General features: G+C 38.0%; 1 protein-coding gene across 3 annotated transcripts in view; it reads left to right on the forward strand.

Annotated features, from left to right (window-relative positions):
- CTTNBP2NL (CTTNBP2 N-terminal like) overlaps window positions 1-27402 on the forward strand; it is a 69877-nt gene that overhangs the window by 6553 nt on the left and 35922 nt on the right. For 2 of the 3 annotated variants that reach the window (XM_053591747.1, XM_053591748.1), the window contains exons 2-3: window positions 6418-6528; window positions 17867-17974. In XM_053591747.1, coding sequence (XP_053447722.1) covers window positions 17876-17974 — 99 coding nt within the window. In that variant the 5' untranslated portion in view covers window positions 6418-6528; window positions 17867-17875. The remainder of the gene's footprint in view (window positions 1-6417; window positions 6529-17866; window positions 17975-27402) is intronic. The other variant, XM_053591749.1, reaches the window with a different exon arrangement.

The following is a 27402-nucleotide window of genomic DNA, read 5'->3' on the forward strand; positions in this document are numbered from 1 at the left end:
ACTGCAGCTGGAGAACCTTAGAAAAAAACAACTGCTAAATTGTTATTGGGCATATTCAAATGATACCAAATTGTTAAACTTTTTTTCTAATCAGTCACCTGATTTAGAAGGCTACCTATAGAAGAAGAGCATCACCGGTTATGTTTCTTTTAGGCTTCTGTGGAGTATTTTGCAGTTTAATCAGTCATGTTATGGTTACAGCCAAAACACAGATCCTTGAACTGTTTTCTGGTTAATACTTCCTACCATGCTCTCTGTGGAGTTTCTTCCTAGTTTGGAATCCCAGTGGAGTCCATTTGAAGGGGGCCTCTACAATTGTGGCCCATGAATCATTTTGCTGGAAATAAAATTGATCTAAATGTTCTTGTACCTTTGTGTTATTGTACTAATCACGGTAACCTTATTTCAGAAAAGCAAAAATTCAGTGAACTGATGGACAGATGATAAAGACAGATACATATTTATATGGAATCATGTTATAATTTTATTTAAACTAAAGCAAACTAACAAATATTGTTGACGTGATTCTATCTTCTCGTAATATTCTGGTGTTAAAAGATATCTGTTTTAAATTTTCAATGAAAAAATTTAATCATAATAAAAACTATTATTTATTTTCATTAACATCCATTCCAGTAGCTTAACTAAGGCAGTTCTTCTGGTTTGGTCTTGTCTCAGATGAAAATACTTCAAAGGATGTAAACAGATATCCTGGTAGACAGACCTGTTTTTAATAGCTTCGTGCTAATGTCCTCATTTCGGAAGAAGATGTTTGAATGTTTGTTTATGGGCATGAGGCTGCTTTCTCCTTTTCTTTAATATACATATAAATCTTGCTAGCACCATATGAGAGGGACAATGAGAGAAAGAGACAGTTGTACACATACACATAGATTCACCGGAGATGCTTGAGTCTTAGAACTAAACAGAACAAAAACCTGATACCTGTCACCGTGTCCCAGAAAATGAATTAGACTGAGTGCTGAACCTACTTGTCTTTAACTTTATTCAACTGTATTCTAACAATTCTGGCTTTAGTACTCATCTAAAATGAGCATGCTGAATTAGATATTCCCAGCTTTGCGAATCATATTTTAGCTGAGACTTTTCACCCTATGATTCCTAAGGCTGATAAAATGGGAAGATCACATGTCAGCAGTAGTTACCAAGTAGCATTGGTTACCAGGGAAGCCTCGGGGGTCAGTTTATCTGGGTTCAAATCCCATTTCTGCCTCATAAAAGCTGTGAGACTTTGAGCAAGTGATTTAGCCTCTGAGCACAAACGTTCCTGTCTATTAAATGGGATGATGATGATGATGATGAAGAATTTGTTTGTGATGATTATGGTGTCCATCACCTAAGGTTGTTGTGGAGATTAAATTATTTAATACCTCTACATCAATTTTATTTCTAAGTCATGTACTTAGAACACTGTCTAGCACATATTAATGTTTAGCCCAATAAATGTTTATCTTTTGTCATTATTACTATGATTGCTTGAATTCTGAGAAAAACTATGCTATAGAACTCTGAAGTGGTAATGATTACTGTTGATAGTAAAATTGCATAATTACTAATTTCTGTATTAAACATAAATCCAGATACTCTGGTATCCTAGAATCTGCTTTGAATATAAATAGAGTACTGTGTATTAGAATGGAGTACTACAGTATTATAAATGTTCACCTTATAGGGTACTAGCTTAATTACGGAACTGGTCTCTTGATACTACTACTTCAAAGTATATTTTCAGTATTGGATAAATAAGCATTTTGATCTTGTAGCATCTCTTAAGTGCACTATTTATATTATATTTCAGAATAACTCAAAACATCCTTCCTCAAAGGATCCTGAAACTGATAATCTCTAAAAACGTTCCAAAACCATTTTGTGGTATATAATGCTGCCAATAGTATGGCTGGAAAAAGCAGACTGATAAGACAAAGCAAAGTATTCTGAGAAGTGGTGTATTATGGTGCTCTTAAAGTAAAGGGAAAGCTTAGATCTCCTTACCTGAAATTAGATTAGATGAGTAAGTCTAATAGTTTTTGAAAGTAGTAAGTGGTTAGCACGTTGTGTTACTCTTCTAGGGCTACCATAAGAAAGTACCACAGACTAGGCAACTTAAACAATGAAATTAATCATTACTCTGGAGTCCAGAAGTCCAAGGTGATCATGTCAGCAGGGTTGGTTTCTTCTTCTTCCTTGGCTTATAAAGTTGGCTGTCTTCTCCGCATTATCTTCCCATCATCCCTGCCTTGTCTCTGACCTAAATGTATCAAAATTTCCTCTTATAAGGACACCAGTCATATTGAATTAGGGCCCACACTAATGACCTCATTTTAACTTAATTACCTCTTTTGAGACCCTGTCTCCAAATACTGTCATATTCTGAGGTACTGAGGGTTAGCACGTCAACATAGAATTTTGGGGAGGCACAGCTCAGCCTATAACGTGTGTTATAGGGATGCAAATATCGCATTAGTATCTTTTATCTTCAGAGGAAGACAAGCTTGATTTGAGATATTGGTAATAAATCTTACATTGCTTAATATTGTATAATTCAATAAAATGAGATTACTTTTTATACCTCAATTTTAGAACTTTTATAAATAATAGCAAAAATAGCTTACTTTAACAAGGGTACAAATGACTGGCTTTCTTGATCAGGAAATTATTTTCTGATAGCATCTTGACAAGTTTTTCTTCCCTAGCCTGACCCTAAGCCAAAGAGGAAAGAGAGAGACTGTTTGGAATATTGTTACTCTCTTACCCCAAATGCAGAAATAGCCCTCTGACAAACCAAAAGTGCCAGAGGATGGGAGATCTTAAATCTTTTGAAATAGTCAACATAATATGTCAACACCTTCAACTCCCTGATACATGGTTGCTTTGAATACATTTTTTAAAATAGTGATGCATGTTTATCCATATTTAGATTTAGTATTTATAAATGTGGCAAGTTTCTTGTTATTATTTCATATATACTAGGTTTTTAAGGAAGTACATTATCTAAAGGAAAGCTGTCAGAAACATCTATTTTGTATGTCAGTCTTTTTGAGTTTTAAGAATTAACTTGTCTCCTAGATTTTGAGTTCATTTATATGTATGTGAAAGAGTCTTTATGTAATTGGAGCAATTTCCTTTACATCTTTGCTCATATCTGATAACTAATACTAAAAACTTATTGAATTACCTAAATTGGAGTCAGTTGCAGCCCAAGAAAAAATGTCTTAAGTTTGATGTTTGAGTATATAGTAGTGATTTTTGTCTATAGTTTTGCAAGTATGATCTCCTAGTTAAAATAACTTTATTTTTAAATATTAAAATTTAAAAATATTTAAAAAAATATATATTTATTTATTATATTTATTATATATAAATATATATATTTTAAGATAGAGTCTCACTCTGTCACCCTGGGTAGAGTGCTGTGACATCATAGCTCACAACAGCCTCAAACTCTTGGGCTCAAGTGATCCTCGTGCCTCTGCTTCCAAAGGAGCTGGGACTGCGGGCACCTGCCATAACACTCGGCTACTTTTTAGAGATGGGGTCTCACTCTTGCTTAGGCTGGTCTCAAACTCCTGAGCTCAAGTACTCCACCTGCCTTGGCCTCCCAGAATGCAACCTATTTGATTTTTTAAAAATATATCTGTATGTATTTCTGTTTCTTTCAGAACTGAGTCATCTGAAAATGTTACTTTCTCTTTCATGTTCCATGTCACCCACCACTTGGAAAGAAATAAAGCCTTTAGTTCCATATAAACATATACTTACAACCAGATACTAGCCAGACAAACAACTTGCTGTACTCCGCCCTGCCCTGCCCTGCCCTGTCCTGCCCTTCTGCTTACGTAGAGAAGCTGTGTAGGGTGTTTCTGTTTCTGCCTCAGAATCTCTATGTGGTAAAAGGGCAACATGCCTGTTAGGGAATTAATTCCGAATTCCAGAGCAGAGACTGAGACTCTTTCAAGAAGGAAGAAGCATAACCAGAACCAGAATGAGTAGAGCTTGGGTATTATCCACAGAGGGAGAAAGGGTCAGGCTAAAATAAGCAGAGCCCAAGCCATACCACCATACTTTAGGGCAAAATCAACATACGGTTAAGGAGGTACAGTGTGTGTGTGTTGTGGGGGTGGGGGGGTGGAGGCTTCTTGATACCCAAAACTCTTCTGACTGTTGCCACGTGAAAATTCATCTAGAAAGACTCATGCTTTCCTGCCTATTGTGTCTGACTTGGTAAGACAAAGGCTATGAATAAACCACATGGAATGCTGAGAAAATTGATTTTAAATCACTTACTGATAACATATAAATAAGTTTCATACTTAGCTCATAAACGGGCTTATTTTTCCAGGGTTTTAAGATATGTATAACTTTATATATTTTTATTATATATATTTATACATGTATTTTTTATTGAGAAAACTACAAAGCTTTATGTTGCTGTACCAGAGTATATGATAATGTATCCTGAAAACTTGTTCACAACTTTTCTAATGAAAGCTGGGTCTTGGAAGAAATGAGCTAAGATCTAGTTGAAATAATCTTGTCTTTCAAAGTCACTTAATGGATGATGACAATGACAAGGAACAGCTCATTTGGAAGATGAGGAAATAAGTCTATAGTAGATTATGACATAGTAGATCAGAAGTCTGGCAATCATATTTCTAATAAAGAATATGTGCCTAGAAACAACATTTTTCTGGGTAGAAATTGTTAAAATAGTCTATTCATTGGTTTGCCTATATGTTGAGGGTTCTGTATTCTTAACTTCCTAAGTTGAGAGTCATAATTAGTTTAATGACTGATTCTTGGTTGAATGAACTGACTATGAATTTATTGCTATGTTATTTCTCGCTTGACACTGTCCCTATTTCAGACTTAGTGACTTAAAATATGGAGAAAAAATACATTGTATCAAATAAAATTAAGGCTGGATCTAGTGTACTGTTAGGAAAACATACAAAATTTAAATATGATCCAACGTTTTATATATATATTTACATATACACACACACACATATATATATATATATATTTTTTTTTTTGGAGACAGAGTCTCACTATGTCGCCCTCAGTAGAGTGCTGTGGCATCACAGCTCACAGCAAACTCTTGGACTTAAGAGATTCTCTTGCCTCAGCTTCCCAAGTAGCTGGGACTACAGGTGCCCACCACAACACCCAGCTATTTTTTTGTTGCAGTTACATTATTTTTTAGCAGGCCCAGGCCGGGCTCGAACCCACCAGCCTTGGTGTATGTGGCTAGAGCCCTAACCACTTAGCTACAGGTGCCAAGCCTAATATATATATATTTTTGAGGCAGAGTTTCATTGTCTCACCCTAGAGTCCTATGACATCATAGCTCACAGCAACCTCAAACTCCTGTGTTCAAGCAATCCTCTTGGCTCAGTCTCCCCAGTAGCTGGGACTGCAGGTACCCACCACAATACCCAGCTAGTTTTTCTATTTTTAGGAGAGATGGGGTCTCATTCTTGCTCAGTCTGGTCTCAGACTCCTAAGCTTAGGCAGTCTACCCACCTTGGCCTCCCAGAATGCTAGGATTACAGGTGTGAGCCACCGTGCCCAGCACCAACATTAAATATTTGGATATAAATGCAAAAGACTAGAAGCTGGGATTGTGCTAATCGGCCTTATAGACAAAGTTGAGATAGTGAGAAGTTGCTTTATTTGTTTATGGATTGTCATACAATATTTTTTATATGAAGTTGACTAAAATTTTCAGTTGTAATATTTCTATAAGTGCGCAGAAGTCATGATGATTTAAGCAAATAGGCTTTTGTTTGGGGGCTGGGTTTTGGGGGATTTTTTTGTTGTTGGTTTTTTTGAGACAGAGTCTAACTTTGTTGCTCTCAGTAGAGTGCTATAGTAGCTCACAGCAACCTCAAACTCTTGGGCTTAAGTGATCCTCTTGCCTCAGCATCCAAGTCTGGAATGGTTCCCTCCATGGGAAGGTGCCTGCCACAGTGCCCTTAGAGATGGGGTTGAACTCCTGAGCTCAGGCAATCCACTGGCCTTCACCTCCCAGAGTGCTAGAATTACAGGTGTGAGCCACTGGTCAGGCCTTAAATAGGCTTTTGTTAATTAAAGAAGAGAAAGTCAGTTTCTTCTAGTGACATTCAGTCAATAGTATTGGTAGTAGTGGGCATCTTGAATTTAAAAAGATTTAAAAGCCCCCCCCCTTTCCTTAATTATAGTTGCAAGAAGGAATTCAGATTGCTGACATTTTTCATATGTTTTTCAACTTCAATTAAAGAACTGTGTTCTTCTTTCTTGTCAGTGTGAACCTACATTTGTCAGGTTTGACCAGCTATGACAATTGACATTAATGGGATTTACCAATTTTTTACACTATGGTCACATGGACAATAATTTTTTTTTTTTTTTTTGCAGCATTGGACACTTTTCTACCTTGCTGATGGCATTTTAAATGTATTTGTCAATTTTCCCAAATTTTAACTGAAGACAGTTCTTGAGGACTAAAGTGAGTTTGCCAGTTATCAGGTCAGTATCACCTCCACCAATCCCTACCCTCAGGAATATCTCTGCCATCCTAAAATGTAATGCAGTTATACTATCTTTCATTTATATATCAGACAAACGTTTATTGCCATGTCCTATATATTGAGATTAGATTAAAAGGGTAGAACAGAAGGAATTGTTAAATTTTAATATTTATAAGTAAAGGTTATTAGAGTATGCAAAAATAGATCTGTTGGTTTTTGGGTTTTTTTTTGCAGTTTTTTTGGCCGTGTCCGGGACCGGGTTTGAACCTGCCACCTCTGTTATATGGGGCCGGCACCTACTCCTTGAGCCACAGGTGCCACCCAAATCTGTTGGTTCTTGAGTTACACAGCAGTAGCTATGTTTTTCCTCCTACGTAATATTTGTATTATATTCACTTCATGTAGAGACTAAACTAAATGAGTTGGTCCCTATTGGTAAAATGTTCCAGTTATTAAAAATTTTGTGCAGAAGTGATTTATTCACACAGAGATAACAAGTATGTGTATTATTCTTTATGTCATTGACAAAGAGTCTGACACTGTCGCCCTGGGTAGAGTGGCATCATAGCTTACAGCAACCTCAAACTCCAGTTTGAGCCATCTTCTCACCTCAGCTTCCTGAGTATCTGGGACTACAGGTGCCTGCCACAACCCCCAGCTAATTTTTTCTACTTTTAGTAGAGACAGGGTTTCATTCTTACTCAGATTGGTCTCAAACTCCTGAGCTTAAGCAATCTACTCGCCTCATCCTCCCATCCTAGGATTACAGGCATGAGCCAGTACACCCAGCTGGTTGAACTGCTTTAAAGTGACTCTAAAGATTCTTTAATTTTATTGTTTTATTAGGATGTATATTTATCATGACAGATGAAAGACTTATTTTAATTGGGCTTTCTAACAAATAATACTTCATTTTTAACAAGAAGCTTAATGTGGAACCAAGAAGGATTTCCCAGCTACAAATGAGCAGCTAAAGGTATTTCTAAGGACATTGATCTTGACTGTCCACAATTGTAATAATGGCTTTCTTAAGTTCTTTTGGAAAATGAGAGTGGATAGTAGTTATTAATAATTAAACCACCATTTAGCTGGTATTTGGAGTGTGGTAAAACATTTATTGACTCAGTCTTTATAACAACTCTGTGAGTTAGATATCATAGATATCATCATCCCTTTTTCATAAATTAGAAAACTGAGAATCAGAAAATTTGCCCAGTCACAAAACTGGGAAGATGGAGGTGTGGGATCTGACTGCAAAGTTAAGTCCTCTTTCCAGTGTACCATCTTATGTAAACTGCAGCTTTATTAGGTTTAGGGTTTTTCTGGGGTCTTTTTTTGGGGGAGGGGAGTTTTTTTTTTTTTTAGTTTTAAAATAACTGTTATGAGACATAGCTCTAATACAACAGTCAGAATCACTTACTAGTTGATAAAATTCACTAGTTAGGAAGTTAGCAGTCAGAGCTGAGGTTACATGTCCTTAAATACAATCTAACAACAAAATGTACATGTTTTTCACTTAAAGGCTGTAACTCTGGAAGGAGCCAGTGACTTTTGTGTACCCCCTAAAACTTAAAAGAGTGAGGAATTAATGTAGGGTGTATGAACTACTCGTATTGTGATTTACTTTAGAAAAAACTATGATAGTGGGAATTTACTAGTAAAAAATGGGAGAGGGAAAATAGTACTTGTTCTACTTTAGGAGTTAGAAAATATGTCTTTCCTGGCTTGGCGCCTGTGGCTCAAGTAGCTAAGGTGCCAGCCACATACACCTGAGCTGGTGGGTTCGAATGCAGCCCAGGCCTGCCAAAACAACAATGATGGCTGCAACCAAAAAATAGCTGGGTGTTGTGGCAGGTGCCTATAGGCCCAGCTACTTGGGAGGCAGAGGCAAGAGAATTGCTTGAGCCCAGGAGTTGGAGGTTGCTGTGAACTGTGATGCCATGGCACTCTACCCAGGGCGACAGCTTGAGGCTCTGTCTCAAAAAAATAAAAAAGAAAAGGAAAGAAAAAAGGAAATATGTCTTTCCATATATGAGTTCTGACAGTTAAGTTTGCTGATTTGTTCTAGAAAAAGTGCTACATATCTCATTGCTGAATATCACTATAGTCACCTTCAGAGTACTCTTGGGAAGCTATGTACCAATGCCAGCACCTAGTCTACCCTTTAAAGCAATTTTGGAAGTCTTTTTTTTGGAATGACCATCAGAGCTATTGTATTATTATCCTTGATATTCTGAATGTCATCAAAATGTCCTTCTTTCATTGTTTGCTTTATCTTATGTAAAGAAAAAAGTCATTGAGGGCCAGATCAGATGAATAGGGAGGGTGTTCCAGTACAGTTCACTGTTTACTGGCTAAAAATTCCCTCACAGACAGTGCTGTGTGAACTGGTGCATTGTTGTGATGCAAGATCTTGAGTTGTTGGTCAAGATCTACAATTAAGATTTTCCTGTTTCTCTATCCATATTTACTTGGTCTGCTATGCTTCTCACAGTTAACTGATGATTTTGACATACAATTTGATGAATTTTTGCAATGTTTTTGTGAGTTCTGTTCATTACCAGCTGCCCTGACTTCATCAGTGACACTTTATTTCCTCCATTTGTACACTGCATTCTCTTCATGGCTTTATCCCAATAAACTTGGATTAACATGGCACTGATTTCATTTCTACTCTTGCTAAGTTTAACAAATTTACAAATGTTTGACCATTGCTCTTATGGTCAAGCTCTAACATTCTCACGAAGGCACCACAAAACATATAACAACAATGATGAATGCCACTCAGCAAGACACCACCACACATTGACCCCATCACAGCTATGAAACACTGATATACTAAGGTTATGAAATCTTACCAAATGGTGGTATAGTGCTATCAACGTAAGCACATGGTGGTGACAAGTTGCAAACTTAATTGTTAGACCTTGTACACTGATCAGGTGACCCTTCAAAGATTGTTTGTGAGAAATTAATCTTGTGGAAAGGATTAAGTTTGTGTCTTGCAGTTTGCCATTAACATATTTCTGAACATGCAAATCCTCATAGAAATGTGAACTTGTTAAGTCAAGTTCAGTTTGTAATAGCCTGGCCAATTAAGATGTTTAAATGATATATTTTAAGAATTTATTTTAAAATATATTTGTGTGTGGTGGCATTAAGTCTATCTTACCATACATAATATAAAAATTGTGATAGCCATTGTCTCTGAAAGTAGACAGTTTACTTTATTTTTTTATTATTATTTTTTTTTTGCTACAGAGTCTCACTCTGTTGCTTGGGCTAGAGTGCCATGGCATCAGCCTAGCTCACAGCTATAAGTGCCCAACACCATGCCTGCTAATTTTTCTATTTTTAGTAGAGATGGGGTCTTACTATTGCTCAGGCTGGTCCCAAACTCCTGAGCTCAAGCAATCCTACCACCTTGGCCTCTCAGAGTCCTAGGATAACAGCATGAGTCACAACACCCAGCCAAAAGTAAACAATTCACAAAAAAATTTCTCCCATACTCCCACCAAGCATTATCTTTGCTCAGATTTTATTTCAGCCAATTGAAAAGGGATGCCAGAATATTTTATATACAGTTTTGGGATTTTTTTTTTGGTTTTGTTTTGTTTGTTTGTTTTTGTATTAAATCATAAACACATAGATCATGTATACATTAATGCATTTATGCGGTACAGTGTGCTGATTTCATATAGAATTAGGAATGCTTACATCACACTGGTTAATATATATCTCATCTCATTTATTTAACTATTGTGTTAAGACATTTATACTCTATACTGATAGATCCAACATGCATTATGCACCATAGGTATGATCCCACCATTCACCCTCCCTCAATATGACCTCCCTCCTACTTTCACATCCTTCCCTCCTCCTTCCTTCATCTTGGGCCATAGTTGTGATCTATTCTTCATATGAAGGTGTGAGTGATTATAAATTGGTTTCATAATCGTACTGAGTACATTGGATATTTTTTCTTCCATTCTTGAGATACTTTACTAAGTAGGATATGTTCCAGCTCCATCCATGTAAATGTAAAAGAGGTAAAGTCTCCATCTTTTTTAAGGCTGCATAATATTCCATGGTACACATATACCACAATTTATTAATCCATTCATGGGTCAGTGGGTACTTGGGCTTCTTCCATGACTTAGCTATTATGAATTGAGCTGCAGTGAACAATCTGGTGCAAATATCTTTGTTATAAAGTGATTTTTGGTCTTTTGGATATGCACCTCATAGAGGAATTGCAGGATCAAACAGCAGGTCTGCTTTAGTTTATTCTCCATACTTTTTTCCAAAAGGGATGTATTAGCTTGCACTCCCACTAGCAGTGCAGAAGTGTTCCCTTTTCTCCACATCCACGCCAATATCTGTAGTTTTGGGATTTTGTTATGTGAGCCACTCTTAAGGGAGTTAGATGATATCTCAAAGTGGTTTTGATTTGCATTTCTTTGATGATTAAAGATGATGAGCATTTTTTCATGTGTCTGTAGGCCATGCACCTGTCATCTTCAGAGAAACTTCTGTTCAAGTCCCTTGCTCACAATGAAATGGGATTACTTGTTCTTTCCTTATTAATAAGTTTGAGTTCTCTGTGGATTCTGGTTATCAAACCTTTGTCAGAAACATAACCTGCAAATATCCTCTCCCATTCTGAGGACTGTCTGCTTACTTACTGTGTTGTTGGCTGTGCAGAAGCTTTTTAGTTTGATCAGATGCCAGTAATGTATTTTTGGTGTTGCTTCAGTTGCCTGGGGGGGTCCTCCTCATAAAGTATTTTCCCGCCAATTTCTTCAAGTGTTTCTCCTGTACTCTCTCCAAGAATCTTTTTCTTTTTTTGCAGTTTTTGGACGGGGCTGGGTTTGAACCCACCACCTCCGGCATATGGGGCCCGCACCCTACTCCTTTGAGCCACAGGCACTGCCCAAAGTTAGCAACTTTTTTTTTAGAGACAGAGTCTCACTTTGTCACCCTTGGTAGAGTGCCGTGCCATCACAGCTTACAGCAACCTCCAGCTCTTGGGCTTAGGTCATTCTCTTGCCTCAGCCTCCCAAGTAGCTGGGACTACAGGTGCCTGCCACAACACCGGCTATTTCTTTGTTGCAGTTTGGCTGGGGCTGGGTTCAAACCCACCACCCTTGGTATATGAGGCCGGCACCCTACTCACTGAGCTACAGGCACCGCCCATCTCCAAGAATTTTTATAGTTTCATGTCTTAAGTTTAAATCTTTTATCCAGTGAGAGTCAATTTTTGTTAATGGTAAAAGGTGTGGGTCCAGTTTCAGTCTTCTACAAGTCGCCAGCCAATTCTCCCAGTACCATTTGTTAAATAGAGAATCTTTCCCCCAATTTATATTTTTGATAGGCTTATCAAAGAGCAAATGATGATAAATGTCTGGGTTCATCTCTCAATTCTGTTCCATACATCTACCTCTCTGTTTCTGTGCCAATACCATGCTGTTTTGATCACTGTCAATTCATAGTATCGTTTGAAGTCTGGTAGCATGATTCCTCCTGATTTGTTTTTATCTCTGAATAATGTCTTGGCTATTTGAGGTTTTTTCTGGTTCCGTATAAAACAAAGTACTATTTTTTCCAGATCTTTAAAGTATGACAGTGGTGCTTTGATAGGGATTGCATTAAATTTGTAAATTGCTTTGGGTAATGTGGACATTTTAACAATGTTGAGTCTTTCTAGCCATGAGCATGGTTTGTTTTTCCATTTTAACATCTTAGCTATTTCTTTTCTTAGAGTTTCATAATTCTCTTTATAGGGATCTTTCACTTCCTTTGTTAGGTAAATTCCCAAATATTTCATCTTCTTTGGCACAACTGTAAAGGGAATAGAAGTCTTGACTTTTTTCGGCTTGACTATTACTGGTATAGATAAAAGCTACTGATTTGTATTGATTTTGTATCCTGAGATGCTACTATATTCCTTGATCACTTTTAAGAGTTTTGTGGTTGAGTCCCTGGGGTTTTCCAGGTATAAAATCATATCATCTGCAAAGAGTGAAAGTTTAATCTCCTCTGAGCCTATTTGTATATCCTTGATTGCCTTCTCTTGCCTGATTGTGATGGCTAAGACTTCCATTAGAATGTTAAAAAGCAGTGGAGACAAAGGGCAACCTTGCCTGGTTCCTGATCTAAGTGGAAATGTTTTCAATTTTACTCCATTCAATATGATATTGGCTGTGGGTTTGCTGTAGATGGCTTCTATCAGTTTAAGAAATGTCCCTTCTACACCTATTTTCTTAAGTGTTCCGATCATGAAAGGATGCTGGATATTGTCAAAAGCTTTTTCTGCATCTATTGAGATAATCATATGGTCTTTGTTTTTTAGTTTGTTTATGTGATGTATTATATTTATAGATTTACATATATTGAACCAACCTTGAGACCCTGGGATAAAGCCCACTTGGTCTTGGTGTGTAATTCGTTTGATGTGTTGCTGGATTCTGTTTCCTAGGATCTTATTGAATATTTTTGCATCTATGTTCATTAAAGATATTGGTCTGTAGTTTTCTTTTCTTGTTGGGTCTTTTCCTGGTTTGGGCATTAGAGTGATATTTGCTTCATAGAATGTATTGGGAAGTATTTCATCTTTCTCAATGTTTTGGAAAAGATTAAGTAATATAAGTACTAGTTCCTCCTTAAAGTTTGGTAGAATTCTGATGTGAAGCCATCTGGTCCCGGGTTCTTCTTTTTTGGGAGATTTTGTATAGTTGATTCTATTTCGGTACTTGATATAGGTCTATTCAGCATTTCCACTTCTTTCTAATTTAGTCTAAGAAGTTGGCGTGCTTCCAAGTATTGATCAGTTTCTTTCAGATTTTTATATTTCTAAGAATAAAGTTTTTTGTAGTGTTCATTAAGGATTTTTTGAATTTCTGAGGTGTCTATTATTATTTTGCCTTTGTCATTTCTGATTGATGATACTATGGACTTTAATTTTCTATTTTTGGTTAGGTTGGCCAAAGGTTTATCAATTTTGTTGAATTTTTCAAAAAACCAACTTTTTGATTCATTGATCTTTTGAATAATTCTTTTGTTTTCAATTTCATTCAGTTCTGCTCTAATTTTAGTTATTTATTTTCTTCTGCTGGGTTTGGTGTTGGAATGTTCTTCCTTTTCCAGTTACTTAAGATGTCCCATTAAGTTATTGACTTCCTCTCTTTCCGTTCTCTTGAGGAAGACTTTCAAGGCTATAAATTTCCCTCTTAGGACTGCCTTTGCAGTATCCCACAGGTTCTGATAATTCGTGTCTTTATTGTTTTGTTCTAAAAATTTGTCAGTTTCCTTCTTAATCTTGTCTATGATCCAGCTATCATTCAGCATAAGGTTATTTAGTTTCCATGTCTTTGTATGAGTATACAGATACCTGTTATTGGTGAGTTCAACTTTTATTACATGATGATCTGAGAAAATACAAGGAATAATTTCTATACTTTTAAATTTGCTGAGGTTAGACCTGTGACCTAAGATGTGATCAATTTTGGAGGATGTTCCATGGGCTGATGAGAAGAATATGTATTCAGTTTTGTTTGAATGAAATGTTCTGTAGATGTTTGTTAAATTCAATTGTTGTATGGTGAAGTTTAAGTCCAAAATGTCATTGCTTTGTTTCTTATTGGATGATCTATCCAACACTTCTAAAAAGATGTTAAAATCTCCAACTATTATGGTGCTGGAAGATATTAAATTGCTCATGTCTGTTATGGTCTTCCTTATAAATTAAGGAGCATTCTGGTTGGGTGCATAAATGTTAATAATTGACATCTCATCATGTTGACATGAATATGAAGTGACCATCCTTGTCTTTCCTTACTTTTGTTGGCTTAAAGCCTAGTGTATCTGCAAATAAAATTGCAACCCCTGCTTTTTTTTAATTTCCATTTGCCTGGATTACAGATGCCCATCCCTTCACCCTGAGTCTATATTTATTCTTTAATGTAAGATGAGATTCTTGTATGCAGCAGATATCTGGCCTGAGTTTTTGTATCCAGTCAGCCAACCTGTGCCTCTTAAGAGGACAGTTTAAGCCATTCACATTAATTGAGAGTATTGATAAGCCTGGTAGTATTTTGGGTGTCAAGTTTTCCTAAAGTCCAGTGGATATTTTGAATCTTTTCACCACTGTGGAAATTGGGTTCTGGTCAAGAATTTCAGAGTGAGTTTACTTTGGTGGTAGAGCCTTGTGCTGGTCATTATGGAGAGTGGGTCTGAGGATATCCTGAAGATCTGGTTTTGTTATGGCAAATTTCTTCAATGTGTGTATGTCATTAAAGTATTTAACTTCTCCATTATAAATGAAGCTCAATTTAGCTGGATACAGGATCCTGGGCTGCAAGTTGTTTTGTTTTAGGAGATTGAAGGTCGATGACTATCCTCTTCTGGCTTGAAAAGTTTCAGCAGAGAGATCTTCAGTCATTCTAATATTCTTCCCCTTGTAGGTTATGATTTTCTTAGGTCTGACTGCTTGCAGGATTTTCTCCTTCATATTAACTTTGTTGAAGTTAATTACAATGTGTCTAGAAGATGCTTTATTTGGGTTGAGTCGTGCTGGGGTTCTGAAACTGTCTGCTATCTAAATTTTAGTATCTCTTGCCATGCTTGGGAAGTTCTCCTCAATTATCTCTTGGAATAGAGTATTTTGCCCTTCAGACCATCCTCTCCTTCAGAGATTCCTCTGAGGCAAATGTTTGCTCTTTTGGAGTGGTCCCATAATTCTCTCAGGGAATGATCCATTTTTGCTCTCCACCTCTCTTCCTCTTTGAGCCTTTGGGAGCGTTCAAAAGCTTTGTCTTCAGTGTCAGAGATCCTTTCTTCTGCCTGCTCCATTCTGTTACTGAGGGATTCCGCTGTGTTTCTCAGATCTTTGAGGGCTATAAGTTCTTGCCTCAATGTGTCTGAGTCTTTGGTGATTTTTATCTAAATTCATTGAATTCTTGAAACAACTTTTGAATTGCTGCTTGAATTTCTAATTCCATCTTTACCTCCATTCTGTTAATTTTATTTGCAATCGAAATTCTGAATTTGATTTCTGATATCTCAGCCATTTGTTTATGAATGGGATCTTCTGTTGTGTCTCCTCTGTCTTTCTTTGGGGGAGTTGATATACTCTGATTATTCATGTTGCCAGAGTTTTTCTGCTGATTCCACCCCATGATTATTTTTCACAGTTTGGCTAGAGAAGCTTGCAAGGTGAAATTGAATTGAGGGCTCCTGGAGTTGTAATTAACCAGCCCTTTACCAAAGAACTGGGACTGGTGATTGAGGCTTTTCCCTTAGAGCTTTACAAAGGTCCCATTAAGAACTACTGCCTGAAACTCTGGGCACCTGCTTGGTGGGGTAGGACTAGATGGCACTGACTGGTATTCAGCTAGTCTCTGTCTAATACTAGTGAATCAGTGGCTTTAGGCTGAAATGTCAGCTGTGGAGATATATAAGCAACTAAGACACCCTGCCCCTCCACAGGCAACAACTGGAAGGGGAGGATCCCACACACCCCCACAACAACACAACCAGGGTACAACCTTGGTGGATCACCAAAGGATTGGCCCAGGTCAAGAGTTCCAAACCAATTGTCTGTGTCCACACAAACATGGATCAGGTAGGAGAGTTCAAAAGGTCTTCAGCATCTAGGCAGCGGTGGTCCACTGGCAGCTCAATTTGACTCCAGTCGGAGGGACCGTGGCACTGCCACTGTTGGGAATGGCGTCCCTGGTCTGGGGTACTGCTGTGTACAGGTCTCAGGAGCCGGGCTGGAGCTGGAGGGCATTACCACCAGCCACAAGGGTCACAGGAGCCAGGTGGGGAACCAGAGGGCGGAGCAGCTGACCCCCAGCCTCAGGGCTGGAGGATCCGAGTGGGAAGCCTGAGGGGCCAAGTCACTGGCCTCTGAGGCCTCCAGGGGACTTGGGGGTTGCAGGAACCAGGCAGGAGTCACAGGCAGCAGGCTGTGGGTCTTAGGAGCCAGGTGGAGCCGAAGAGTGGAGTCGCCAGCCCCGGGTTGCAGGAGCCAGACCCAGGGCTGCATGGCAGAGTCTCCGTCTGTTTGTTTTTTTGAGACAGTCTCACTATGTCGCCCTCGGTAGAGAGCTATAGCGTCACACTTCACAGCAACCTCTAACTCTTGGGCTTAAGTGAGTCTCTTTTCTCAGCCTCCCAAGTAGCTGGGACTACAAGGCCCCCACCACAACACTGGGCTATTTTTGTTGTAGTTGTCATTGTTTTAGCAGGCCTGGGCCAGGGTCGAACCCCCAGCCCTAGTACATGTGGCTGGTGCCCTAGCCACTGAGCTGCCTCAGTTTTAGAATTTAGTTGTCTAAAACTGGGAAATCATTTCCAGGCTAACAATTCTGGGGGGCGGTGGGAGGGAGGAAAGGATGGGTTTGGGGTTCTGTGCTGGTCAACACAATGTAATGATTTTTTTTGTAGAGACAGAGTCTCACTTTATGGCCCTCTGTAGAGTGCCGTGGCCTCACACAGCTCACAGCAACCTCCAACTCCTGGGCTTAAGCTATTCTCTTGCCTCAGCCTCCCGAGCAGCTGGGACTACAGGCGCCCTCCACAACGCCCAGCTATTTTTTGGTTGCAGTTTGGCTGGGGCAGGGTTTGAACCCGCCACCCTCGGAATATGGGGCCGGCGCCTTACCGACTGCGCCACAGGCACCGCCCTGTGTAATGATTTTTAAGTGAAATAGTTTTAATTGTAATATAGTTTTACTTGAACTTCAGGGGGACAATATTAGTGACTACTTTTCTGAGACCTTCTAGAATATTTGTAAATATGCCTGGAACAAAGATGATAAAAAACTGATTTTTGTGAGTGGTGATGAAATCAATAATTAAAGTGAATTTTTTTTTCTTTTTTTGAGACAGTTTTACTTTGTCTCCCTCAGTAGAGTGCTGTTGTATCCTAGCTCACAGCAACCTCCAACTCTTGGGCTCAAGCGATTCTCTTGCCTCAGCCTCCTGAGTAGCTGGGCCTACAGGTGCCTGCCACAACACCCAGCTGTTTTTAGAGATGAGGTCTCAATCTGGCTCAGGCTGGTCTTAAACCTGTGAGCTCAGGCAATCCACCTGCCTTGGCTTCCCAAGTGCTAGGATTACAGGTGTGAGCCACTGAGCCTGGCCCCTTAAGTGAATTTTATTTTCTCTTACTATTCAGTTTGTGATTAACATCAGAAAGCGCTTATATTTCTCTGTAATTGTAACCATCTCCTTTCTTAAAGCATTTTATACTGTAATTGCTCTTATCTGTGTCAGTTTATTTTTTCTTTAATTATATGAAGATTTTCTGATTGTTGTCTTTGTCTTAGGCTTTCAGGATGAATTTGGAAAAGCTCAGCAAGCCCGAACTCCTCACACTTTTTAGTATTCTTGAAGGAGAGCTTGAAGCAAGGGACCTTGTTATAGAAGCTTTAAAGGTATGTTAAAAGAAAAAAGAAAGAGAGAGGTCCTCGTACATTTTGAAAGTCATTTCATTGGTTGTAATTTATTTAACTTGACTATTTCTATAGTTCCCACTCAGGTTGAAGGGAGGACATATTTATACTTGCTAGACTCATAACCTCTGTGGTATGATTTCAGGGACACTGATAAAACTTTCTTGTCCTCAGGAATAGTTCCCTTAGTCTCTACCTGATGTCTAGACCTTGAACTTCATTTCTTTAGTTGGGTGGGCCTTAGCTGTTTTTAAATGCTAAATGCTTAGAACTTGATGAGACCCACTGCCATGGGTAAAATGGAAGTAAAATTTATATATACTTCCAAATGTCAAATTTTAGGATATAATATTTAGGAGATCAAAGATCCCATGAAGACATCCATGGATGAATTCTACTTTTGGTAGAAAAGATGGCACCCACCTATAGACCCAGCTACTGCAAATACTGGGAAGGAGGATCACATGAGCCTTGGAATTGTAGTCCAGTCTGGGAAACATAGCAAGACCCTGTCTCTGAAAAAACAAAAAGGAGGAAAAAAAAAAAGAATTTTTACTCTTAAGTATTTAATATCCCATAAAATGCAAGGGAGTAGGGGAGATTGTGCATGTATTGGGGCAGGAAGTATACAGCAACCGTCCCGTGTATTTAAAAAAATACAAGGGGGCATGCTCCTTTCAAGTGTCACCACTCCTTTATACCTTGGTAAGGATTTTGCCCATTCTGTGTCTTAAGAGCAGATTTGGATAGGAAATAAAAGACATTAAGGGTAGGGCACCGGCCTCATATGCCGAGGGTGGCAGGTTCAATCCTGGCCCCAGCCAAACTGCAATAAAAAAAATAGCCAGGCATTGTGGTGGGCACCTGTAGTCCCAGGTACTCGGGAGGCTGAGGCAAGAGAATCGCCTAAGCCCAGGAGTTGGAGGTTGCTGTGAGCTGTGTGACGCCAAGGCACTCTACCAAGGACGATAAAGTGAGACTCTGTCTCTACAAAAAAAAAAAAAAAAAATTCTAACTTTTCTCTTCTTTCATTTTCTTCTTTTTTCTCTCCCCACATTGATTTAGAGTATGTGTGTTCAGTTGGTCCTATTTGAGTAGTCTTTTCTTGGATTACTCTGGGATTTATAACTGTGATAAAAACAACATCTATACCAATTATTTCTATAACTCTAACTGTTACGTTTAGGGTGACATTAATTTCTATCCTTTAAGGCTGATTGGAAAAAAATGGATACTTCTGTTTAATTACATGTGCCTCAAAGTATTGGTAATTAATCACTGAAACTACTCCTTTTCTGTTTTCCCTTATGGCTTTGTGAAGCATAATAAGTGATCTCTAGTGATTTTGTTTCTCCATAGTGCATTAGGCAGTTTTCTTCTGATGTTGGGGGAGAGAGTCTATGTCATGGCTTCCCTGGAGATCACATGTTTATGGTTTTGACACATGCCTGGTCATGGTCACATATGTTAGAGAAGACTCATTGCCTGAGTCTTTGCCTGTCATGCCACTAAGCTTAACTATGTGGCCTTGGTCAAGTCATTTAACCTATCTGGAGCAAAGTTTCCTTCTCTGTAATAAGAATAAATGATTAATAACTAGTATTTGTATAGGCCAGGCACAGTATCTCACACCTGTAATCCTAGCACTCTGGGGAGGCTGAGGTGGGTGGATTGCTTGAGCTTAGGAGTTCGAGACCAACCTGAGCAAGAGCAAATCCCTTCTCTACAAAAATAGAAAAACTAGCCAAGCATAGTGGCTGGCACTTGTAGTCTCAGCTATTCGGGTGGCTGAGGCAAGATTGCTTAAGCCCAGGAGTTTGAGATTGCTGTGAGCTATGATGCCATGGGACTCTACTCAGGGCAACAGAGTGAGACTCTATCTAAAAAAAAAAAAAAAAAACCCTAAAATTTGTATGTGCAACTTTACAGTTTGTATGATGACATTGTAAATGCTCCAGTGGTGTGGGATTTATTTCTTCTTTTCCTTTTATTTATATGCTATCAGTACCTATCATGTACCCCTTATCCAAGGAGCAGTTAGTAGTTGTCATTTGAATGGATGTCTCCAGCGTGTTCTCAGCAGTCATTAATTTTTTTTTATTTTTTTTTTATTTTTGGGGATTAGTCATTAATTTTTTAATGAATCTCTTGCCAACATGTATGATATGTAAATAGCATATAATGACTCTCTTACCAACACATATGATATGTAAATATTCACTCTAGTTGGTGACGCACCTCTGCCACATTGATAAGCGTTCCCTTTTTGTTAATTCTTGATGATTTCTTTACCCCTCCTCATGAGTCCCTGAAAACACTATATTCTGTTTCTTAGAACCTAGTCCTGTTATTACTAGTAGTCCTAATCTCCTTAATCCCAGGCTACCCTCCCATTTCTTATCCCTTTTTTATCTCATCAATGAAGAGAAAAGAGAAAAGAGGATTGGGGAGAGTTTGAGCTCATTCCTAATTCTCATCCCTAATTGCCTGTTGTTATTCTCACTTCTTTCTCTCAGTTATTATCTACCTCAGTCACTTTATAATAGGCGTAGAGGTGGGAGGATGTCTGCCTTTTAATAGAAAAATCAGAGGATCACTGGTTTCCCTTTTATACTTCTAGCAATATAACCTCTTTACTTTCAACCTTAGAAAGTATACAAACCTGTAGTGCTTTATGTGTCTATTTGCTAACCTTTGTACCCTTGGCACCCAGCATAGGGCCTGGCATGGAGATGCTTAACAAACCTGTGTTGAACAAGTGAAATGATTGCGCCACTGTGGAGTGATGCTTCAAAAGATGCTCATAATACTTCAGAGTAAATGCTGTGAACTACCAAGATTAAAGTCTGTGCCTGGTGCTCTGCGGCATATACTGCCTTCTGGCTTTAGTGTTAACAGGTGCTTAGGTGCTTGTTGGACATGTTTTCCCAAAATATGTTTTTTCTGCATGAGTCCAATTTTGGTTACTATAGGAGCTTCTGCCAATTTGAAAGGGCAGTTTGAGAATAGGAGCTATAATTAAGGGAGCATTTTGATACAAGATACCATTCAGAATCAGGCACAAGTGTTGTATTTAGTCTACATGTGGTCTGTAGGTGATAAAGTTATTCTGAGGCTGAAATTCTATGCAATTTAGGCAAAATGAAGAGCTTCACCAGAAGTGACACATCTTTAGCAATCTATTGTTAGATAAAATAAGTGGCAACTAGGGTTAAAATTGTTTCAATACTTTGAGAAAAGCAATTGCCACACCAGATTCTAGAAGTTAAAATGAACCTTTTGTTTTGTGTGATAGCTTTGTTTTGTTTTGTTTTTGTTATTTGTTTTGGTTCTGTGCACATATATAAGATTTTACTGCATTATTTCTGCAGCTTTTGCTTAACGATACCTGTTGGACTCTTTGGAATAATGTGATAGCTTAGTAATTTTCTTCCTTTTTATATTAGTTCTGAATTCATGCTTTATAGGTTGAAAAGGTTTTGATCTTTATCCTAAATAGCTATGATTGCTTTTTCCTCTATGTTTTGCTTTCAGTAAATTTTTTTTTTCACCTCTTCATCTTCAAAATAGACTTTTGACTGGACATAAAATCTATTCTTCAGCCTTGCATCTGACCAAAACCATATGGTTCACTGTCACTTCTCTGGCAAGGGTTGGGTTTCTTAAGGGATATACAGGCTGGCCATAAAGTTTATGTGCAATTTAAAATTGCACATGAACTTTTCAGGCTACCCTGTATTATACACTTCTCATTGCTTGTAAGTTGATCCTACACATAGAGTTAAAATTGTAGGCCAGGCACGGTGGCTCATGCCTGTAATCCTAGCACTCTGGGAGGCCAAGGCAGGTAGATTGCCTGAGCTCACAAGTTCGAGACCAGCCTGAGCCAGAGCGAGACCCTGTCTCTAAAAATATCTGGGCATTGTGGCAGGTGCCTGTAGTCCCAGCTACTCAGGAGGCTGAGGCAAAGAGAATCGTTTGAGCCCAAGGGTTTGAGGTTGCTGTGAGCTGTGGTGCTGTGACACTCTACCAAGGGTGACAACATGAGACTGTCTCTAAAAAGAATTGTGAAAGAGCTTCATTTTCCAGAATTTCTGCAAAGTGTCAGATTGCCGCTACACCCTTCTAGAGCCCCCTGAGTTATGTTCTTTTTCTCCCCAAAAGCCTCCTCACTCTTCTGTTACAGCCAGCACAAGTTTGTAGCCAAGACGTGTTTGGCATAGAATCAGGAAAGCCAATAGAAAACGTTTCAGCATCTTGTATATTTCAAGCCTAATTGTTACAGAGACCCTTTATACTGTGTTTGGCCCTAATTGAACTTTATGCAAAGTGACTTTCTGTTTTAGAAGGACTCACATCAGCAAAAAATGTTCCTTATGAAAGTCTTTCCCTTTGGCCACTTTAATTTCATGAATGAGAATTGAGTATCCCTATAGGAATACCGTCTACAGTGCAATCAAATTACATTTTCTTCATGAAGTGTCTGTGGGAAGCCAGAGTGGAACCATACAGGTTAGCATAGCCTGTGACTGCTCCATAGGAGAATGAAGGAAACTTTATCAATGGCCATTTAAAAAATCTGGAAAATAGATTTAACTGCTAATAAAATTTAGATTAAATAGCTTTTTTGGGATCTTCCTCACTAGGTGTATCATATCTGTACATCTTATATTTGATAGAAAACCATACTTGGCTGTGACTAAATAGAATCTACCCTGAATTTATTGGTATCATTTTATTTTAAAGCATTCTTTAAATTGCTTATGCAGTGATAAATAGTGAGTATTATGACTTTTATGTAGAATTAGCTTAAAGAGTCTTAAATTCCTTTCTGCTGGTACCTCAGTCATAAAACAGGTATGACTCTTTTAAAGCCTAAAATAAAACTTTGTTGTTTTTAGCCAAAGGCCATTGCAAAATTCCAAGCAAGAAGATTTATAGGCAGAAAGAAATGTTGTAGACATGACAAAGTTAAAGTATATTTGGAGTTTGAGATTGTGTAATGTGTCCTGCTATAGGTTTGACTATTATGAGTTTTTTCAGCAATCAGGGGTTAAAAGATAACCAAAAAAAAAAAAAAAAAAACTAAGTGTTACATATGTGTCTGTGTTGAAACAACAAATATTTACTTTTGCAAAAAAATATTCTTGAAATAATTATAAAGATCTATGACAGTGCTAAATATATAGAAAAAAATAACAGTTGCCATAGGTGTTCTGTCTCAAGAACGTGATAAATTCGCTGTTAAGAGTCTAATATCTGCTTTTGATCATTTACCTATTCTGGGAACAGATTATTATAAAAGCTATTTTGAAATGAGGAAGGTAAAATTGAACTTAGCAATTACCAAATATTGTCCTATACTGATTAAGCCTATTAAGAGTATTTGCCTTTGGAAAAAAAAAAAATCAACTTTTTTGATAACAGACATTTGAGGTCTTAAATGGATTCACATTGAAACATTCTTTGGCATCCAGAAGCCTGGACCTAACAGTTCTTTGGTCAAAAATGATCCCATTTTAATAGTTTCTAGGAAGAAATTTTAGGAATGGAGTAGGTAGTTTAGATTTTTGATAAGGATCACATGAACATAGGCTATAACTTAGAAAAGTCTTTTTGCTTGGATGAGAACTGGGATATTAGGATTCAAACAGAACTTTATTTAGGTTATTGAATTATAAGGTTTTTGGTTTACATTCATAACCTTTATTATCAAAGGTTAATTCATGAATTAATCAGTGGTCATTTTTTGGCCACATTTCAATGTGTTTTTTATAGCTAGAATAGCTGATGTTTCTTATTCCTATTTTATGTAAAATCCATCCATATAATCTTAGTTTTTTTAAAAAGATAGCTATGAGGCACTCTATAAAACTATCCACCAGAATATTCAATGAAGTGTAGCTGCTAAGAGCATGAGTTTTCAAATCACACGGACTTGAATTTAAGCCGTGCCACTTAATTGTTGTGTGATCTTAGACAAATATTTTACCCTGTAAGATTTATCTATGAAGTGGTATGGTTATTTTGAAGATTAAATGAGATGGCAAATACTCAGTGCTCAGTGCTCATTTACTGTTAGTTATTATTATTAGAAGAGAGGTTTCAATGGTTTCCATTCATTTAGGAACAAAATTATATTCCATAAAACAAAAATACTGATAATCTGCCTTCCCTTCATAAGGAAAGTGAGTTCTTACTTTTCAATTAAATCCTTGTTATTAGCGGTACTTGTACTTTAGCTTGTTTTTCTTATGGGAATTGATAGTTTTGAATTGATCCATCCTCACCCCCACAACCAAAAGCATGTATTCAGAGACAGCAAAGGTTAGTAGTGCACTCTGGGGCATGGAACAGATGGTATGTTATAGTCCGTCTCTTTTTATAATGACAACAGGAAATACAGGGCGGCACCTGTGGCTCAGTGGGTAGGGTGCCGGCCCCATATACTGAGGGTGGTGGGTGCCTATAGTCCCATCTACTCGGGAGGCTGAGGCAAGAGAATTGCCTAAGCTCAGGAGTTGGAGGTTGCTGCAAGCTGTGTGATGCTATGGCACTCTACCTTACAAATATTTTCTCTGAATCTGTGACTTATTCATTCTCTTAACTTTTCTTCTTACAGTTAAATTACTTAACTGTTACAGTTAATAACAATGTATTGTATACTTGAAAATCACTAAGAGTACATTTTAATGATAAGTGTGTGAGGTAATACATATGTTAATTAGCTCAATTTAGCCATTCTATAATATATACATATTTCAAAATATCATGTTGTACACCATACATATACATATGATTTTTAATTAAAAAGTAAATTTTAAATAAATAAACTTTAAAAAGATTTTTAAGAGATAGGGTCTCACTCTGTTACTTCCTGCCTTAGCTTCCCTAATAGTTAGAACTTTAGGCACATGCCACCATGCCTGGCTAATTTTTTAAAAATTTATTTTATAGACATGGGGTCACACTATGTTGCCCAGGCTGATCTCAAACTCCTGGCTTTGAGTGATCCTCCCCCTCCTCCACCTCCCAAACCGCTGGGATTACAGCCATGAGCCACCAAGCTGGACAGCCAATAATTTAGACTGGAAAAAAAAAAGGTGCTTCTTTTGTAGAAATAAAAAGAAAGGATACTTAATTGTATCTTTTAAAGAAAAATTTTTCATACTGAGAAAGTCTAGGTTATCAATTTTTATGGATTTTGCTTTTACTGTTATATATGAGAAATCTTTGCCTAACCAAGGTCAGAAAGATTTTTTTTTCCCTGTTTGTATTTTTCCGTAACTTATAATAGTTTTCAGTTTTACACTTAGGTTTATGATGTAACTTTACTTAATGGTGTTAAGTGGTGCAACATATGTATCCAGTTTTTTTTGCATATGAATATCCTTTGCTTTGGATAAAGCACCACTTGTGAAAAAAACTATCTTTCCTTTATAGAAAAGCCTTTGCACCTTTGTCACAGCCAGTTACCCATTGACTGGAGGGTTTATTTCCGGGCTTTCTGTTCTGTTCTATTGATATATTTGTCTACCTTATGCTAATACCACACTGTCTTGATTTCTGTGGCCATTTAGTAAGCTTTAAAATGAGGTAGTGTTAGTCCTCCAACTTGTTCTTTTTTTTTAGACAGAGTCTCACTTTGTTGCCCTTGGTAGAGAGTGCCGCAGCATTATACTTCATAGCAACCTCAAACTCTTGGGTTCAAGCAATCCTCTTGCCTCAGTCCCCACCCTGAGTAGCTGGGTCTACAGGCACCTGCCACAGGCCCAGATATTTTTAGAGACAAGGCATTTTGCTCAGGCTGGTCTCCAACTCCTGAGCTCAGGCTGTCCACTCACCTCAGCCTCCCAGAGTAAACTTGTACTTTTTTTTTTTTTTTTTTTTTTGAGACGGAGTCTCACTATGTCGCCCAGAGCTGTGGCATCAGAGCTCACAGCAACTTCAAACTCTTGGGCTTAAGCGATTCTCTTGCTTCAGCCTCACAAGTAGCTGGGACTATAGATGCCAACCACAATGCCCAGCTATTTTTTATTACAGCTGTCATTGTTGTTTAGCTGGCCCAGGCCGGGTTCGAACGCCCCAGCCTCAGTGTATGTGGCTGGCACCATAACCACTGTGCTGAGCCTAAACTTAACATTCATTTTAAAAATTGTTTTGGGCTGGGCATGGTGGCTTGCACCTGTAATTCTAGCACTCTGGGAAACCGAGGTGAGTGACTTACTTGAGCTCAGAGACTAGCCTGAGCCAGAGTGAGACCCCCATCTCTAAAAATAGCTGGGCATTGTGGTGGGTGCCTGTAGTCACAGCTACTTGGGAAGCTGAGGCAAGAGGATCACTTGAACCCAAGAGTTTGAGATTGCTGTGAGCTATGACACTACGGCACTCTACCGAGGGTGACAAAGTAAGACTCTGTCTTCAAAAAAAAAGAAACGAAAATCGCTTTGCTTATTATGGTCCTTTGCATTTCTCTTTCTTTTTTTTTTTTTTTTTTTTTTTTTTTGTGGTTTTTGGCTGGGGCTGGTTTTGAACCCACCACCTCCGGCATATGGGACCGGCGCCCTACTCACTGAGCCACAGGCGCCGCCCTTTCTTTTTTTTTTTTTTTTTTTTTTGGTCCTTTGCATTTCTATATGAACTTGAGAATCTGCTTCTCAGTTTCTCTAAAAATCCTGTTGGGATTTTGATTGAGATTGCCTTGAATCTATAGATCAATTGGGGAAGAATTCAGTCCTTCATCATTAAATATGATATTAGTTATAATTTTTCACAAACGTTCCTTATCAGTTGGAGATATTTCCTTCTATTTCTGCATTGCTAAGATTTTTTTTATTAAGAATGGATGTTGGTAAAAGCAAGGCCCCATCTCTACTAAAAATAGAAAAACTGAGGCAAGAGGATCGCTTCAGCCAGAGTTGGAGGTTTCTATGAGCTAAGATGCCAGGGTACTGTACCCAGGGCAACAGCTTGAGACTGTCTCAAAAAAAAGAATGGATATTGGATTTTGTTATAAGCTTTTTCTGTATCTATTGAAAGAATAATTGATTATTATGACCTTCCTGGGTGTCTAAAATATTGTCTGAAAGAAAGCTTCATCCTTTTTTATTGACCTCTGAGGTTAAGTAAAGTGATATACATCTTTATTCTGCTACTTTTTATAAACTAAATTCTGTCATTTCATTTTTTTAATTTTGCTGTGTAGAGCTCAGGATTATTTTCCAGGGGCAAAACTTAATAATAAAAATTTTAAATTCATAAACACTTCAGCCACCAAAAAAGAGGGACACTTCATATCTTTTGTATTATCCTGGATGGAGTTGAAACACATTCTTGTCAGTAAAGTATCAAAAGAATGGAAAAGCAATTATCCAATGTACTCAATACTAACATGAAACCAGTAGATGATC

The sequence above is a fragment of the Nycticebus coucang genome, chromosome 5 (assembly GCF_027406575.1).
Source record: "Nycticebus coucang isolate mNycCou1 chromosome 5, mNycCou1.pri, whole genome shotgun sequence".
Classification (NCBI taxonomy): domain Eukaryota; kingdom Metazoa; phylum Chordata; class Mammalia; order Primates; family Lorisidae; genus Nycticebus; species Nycticebus coucang.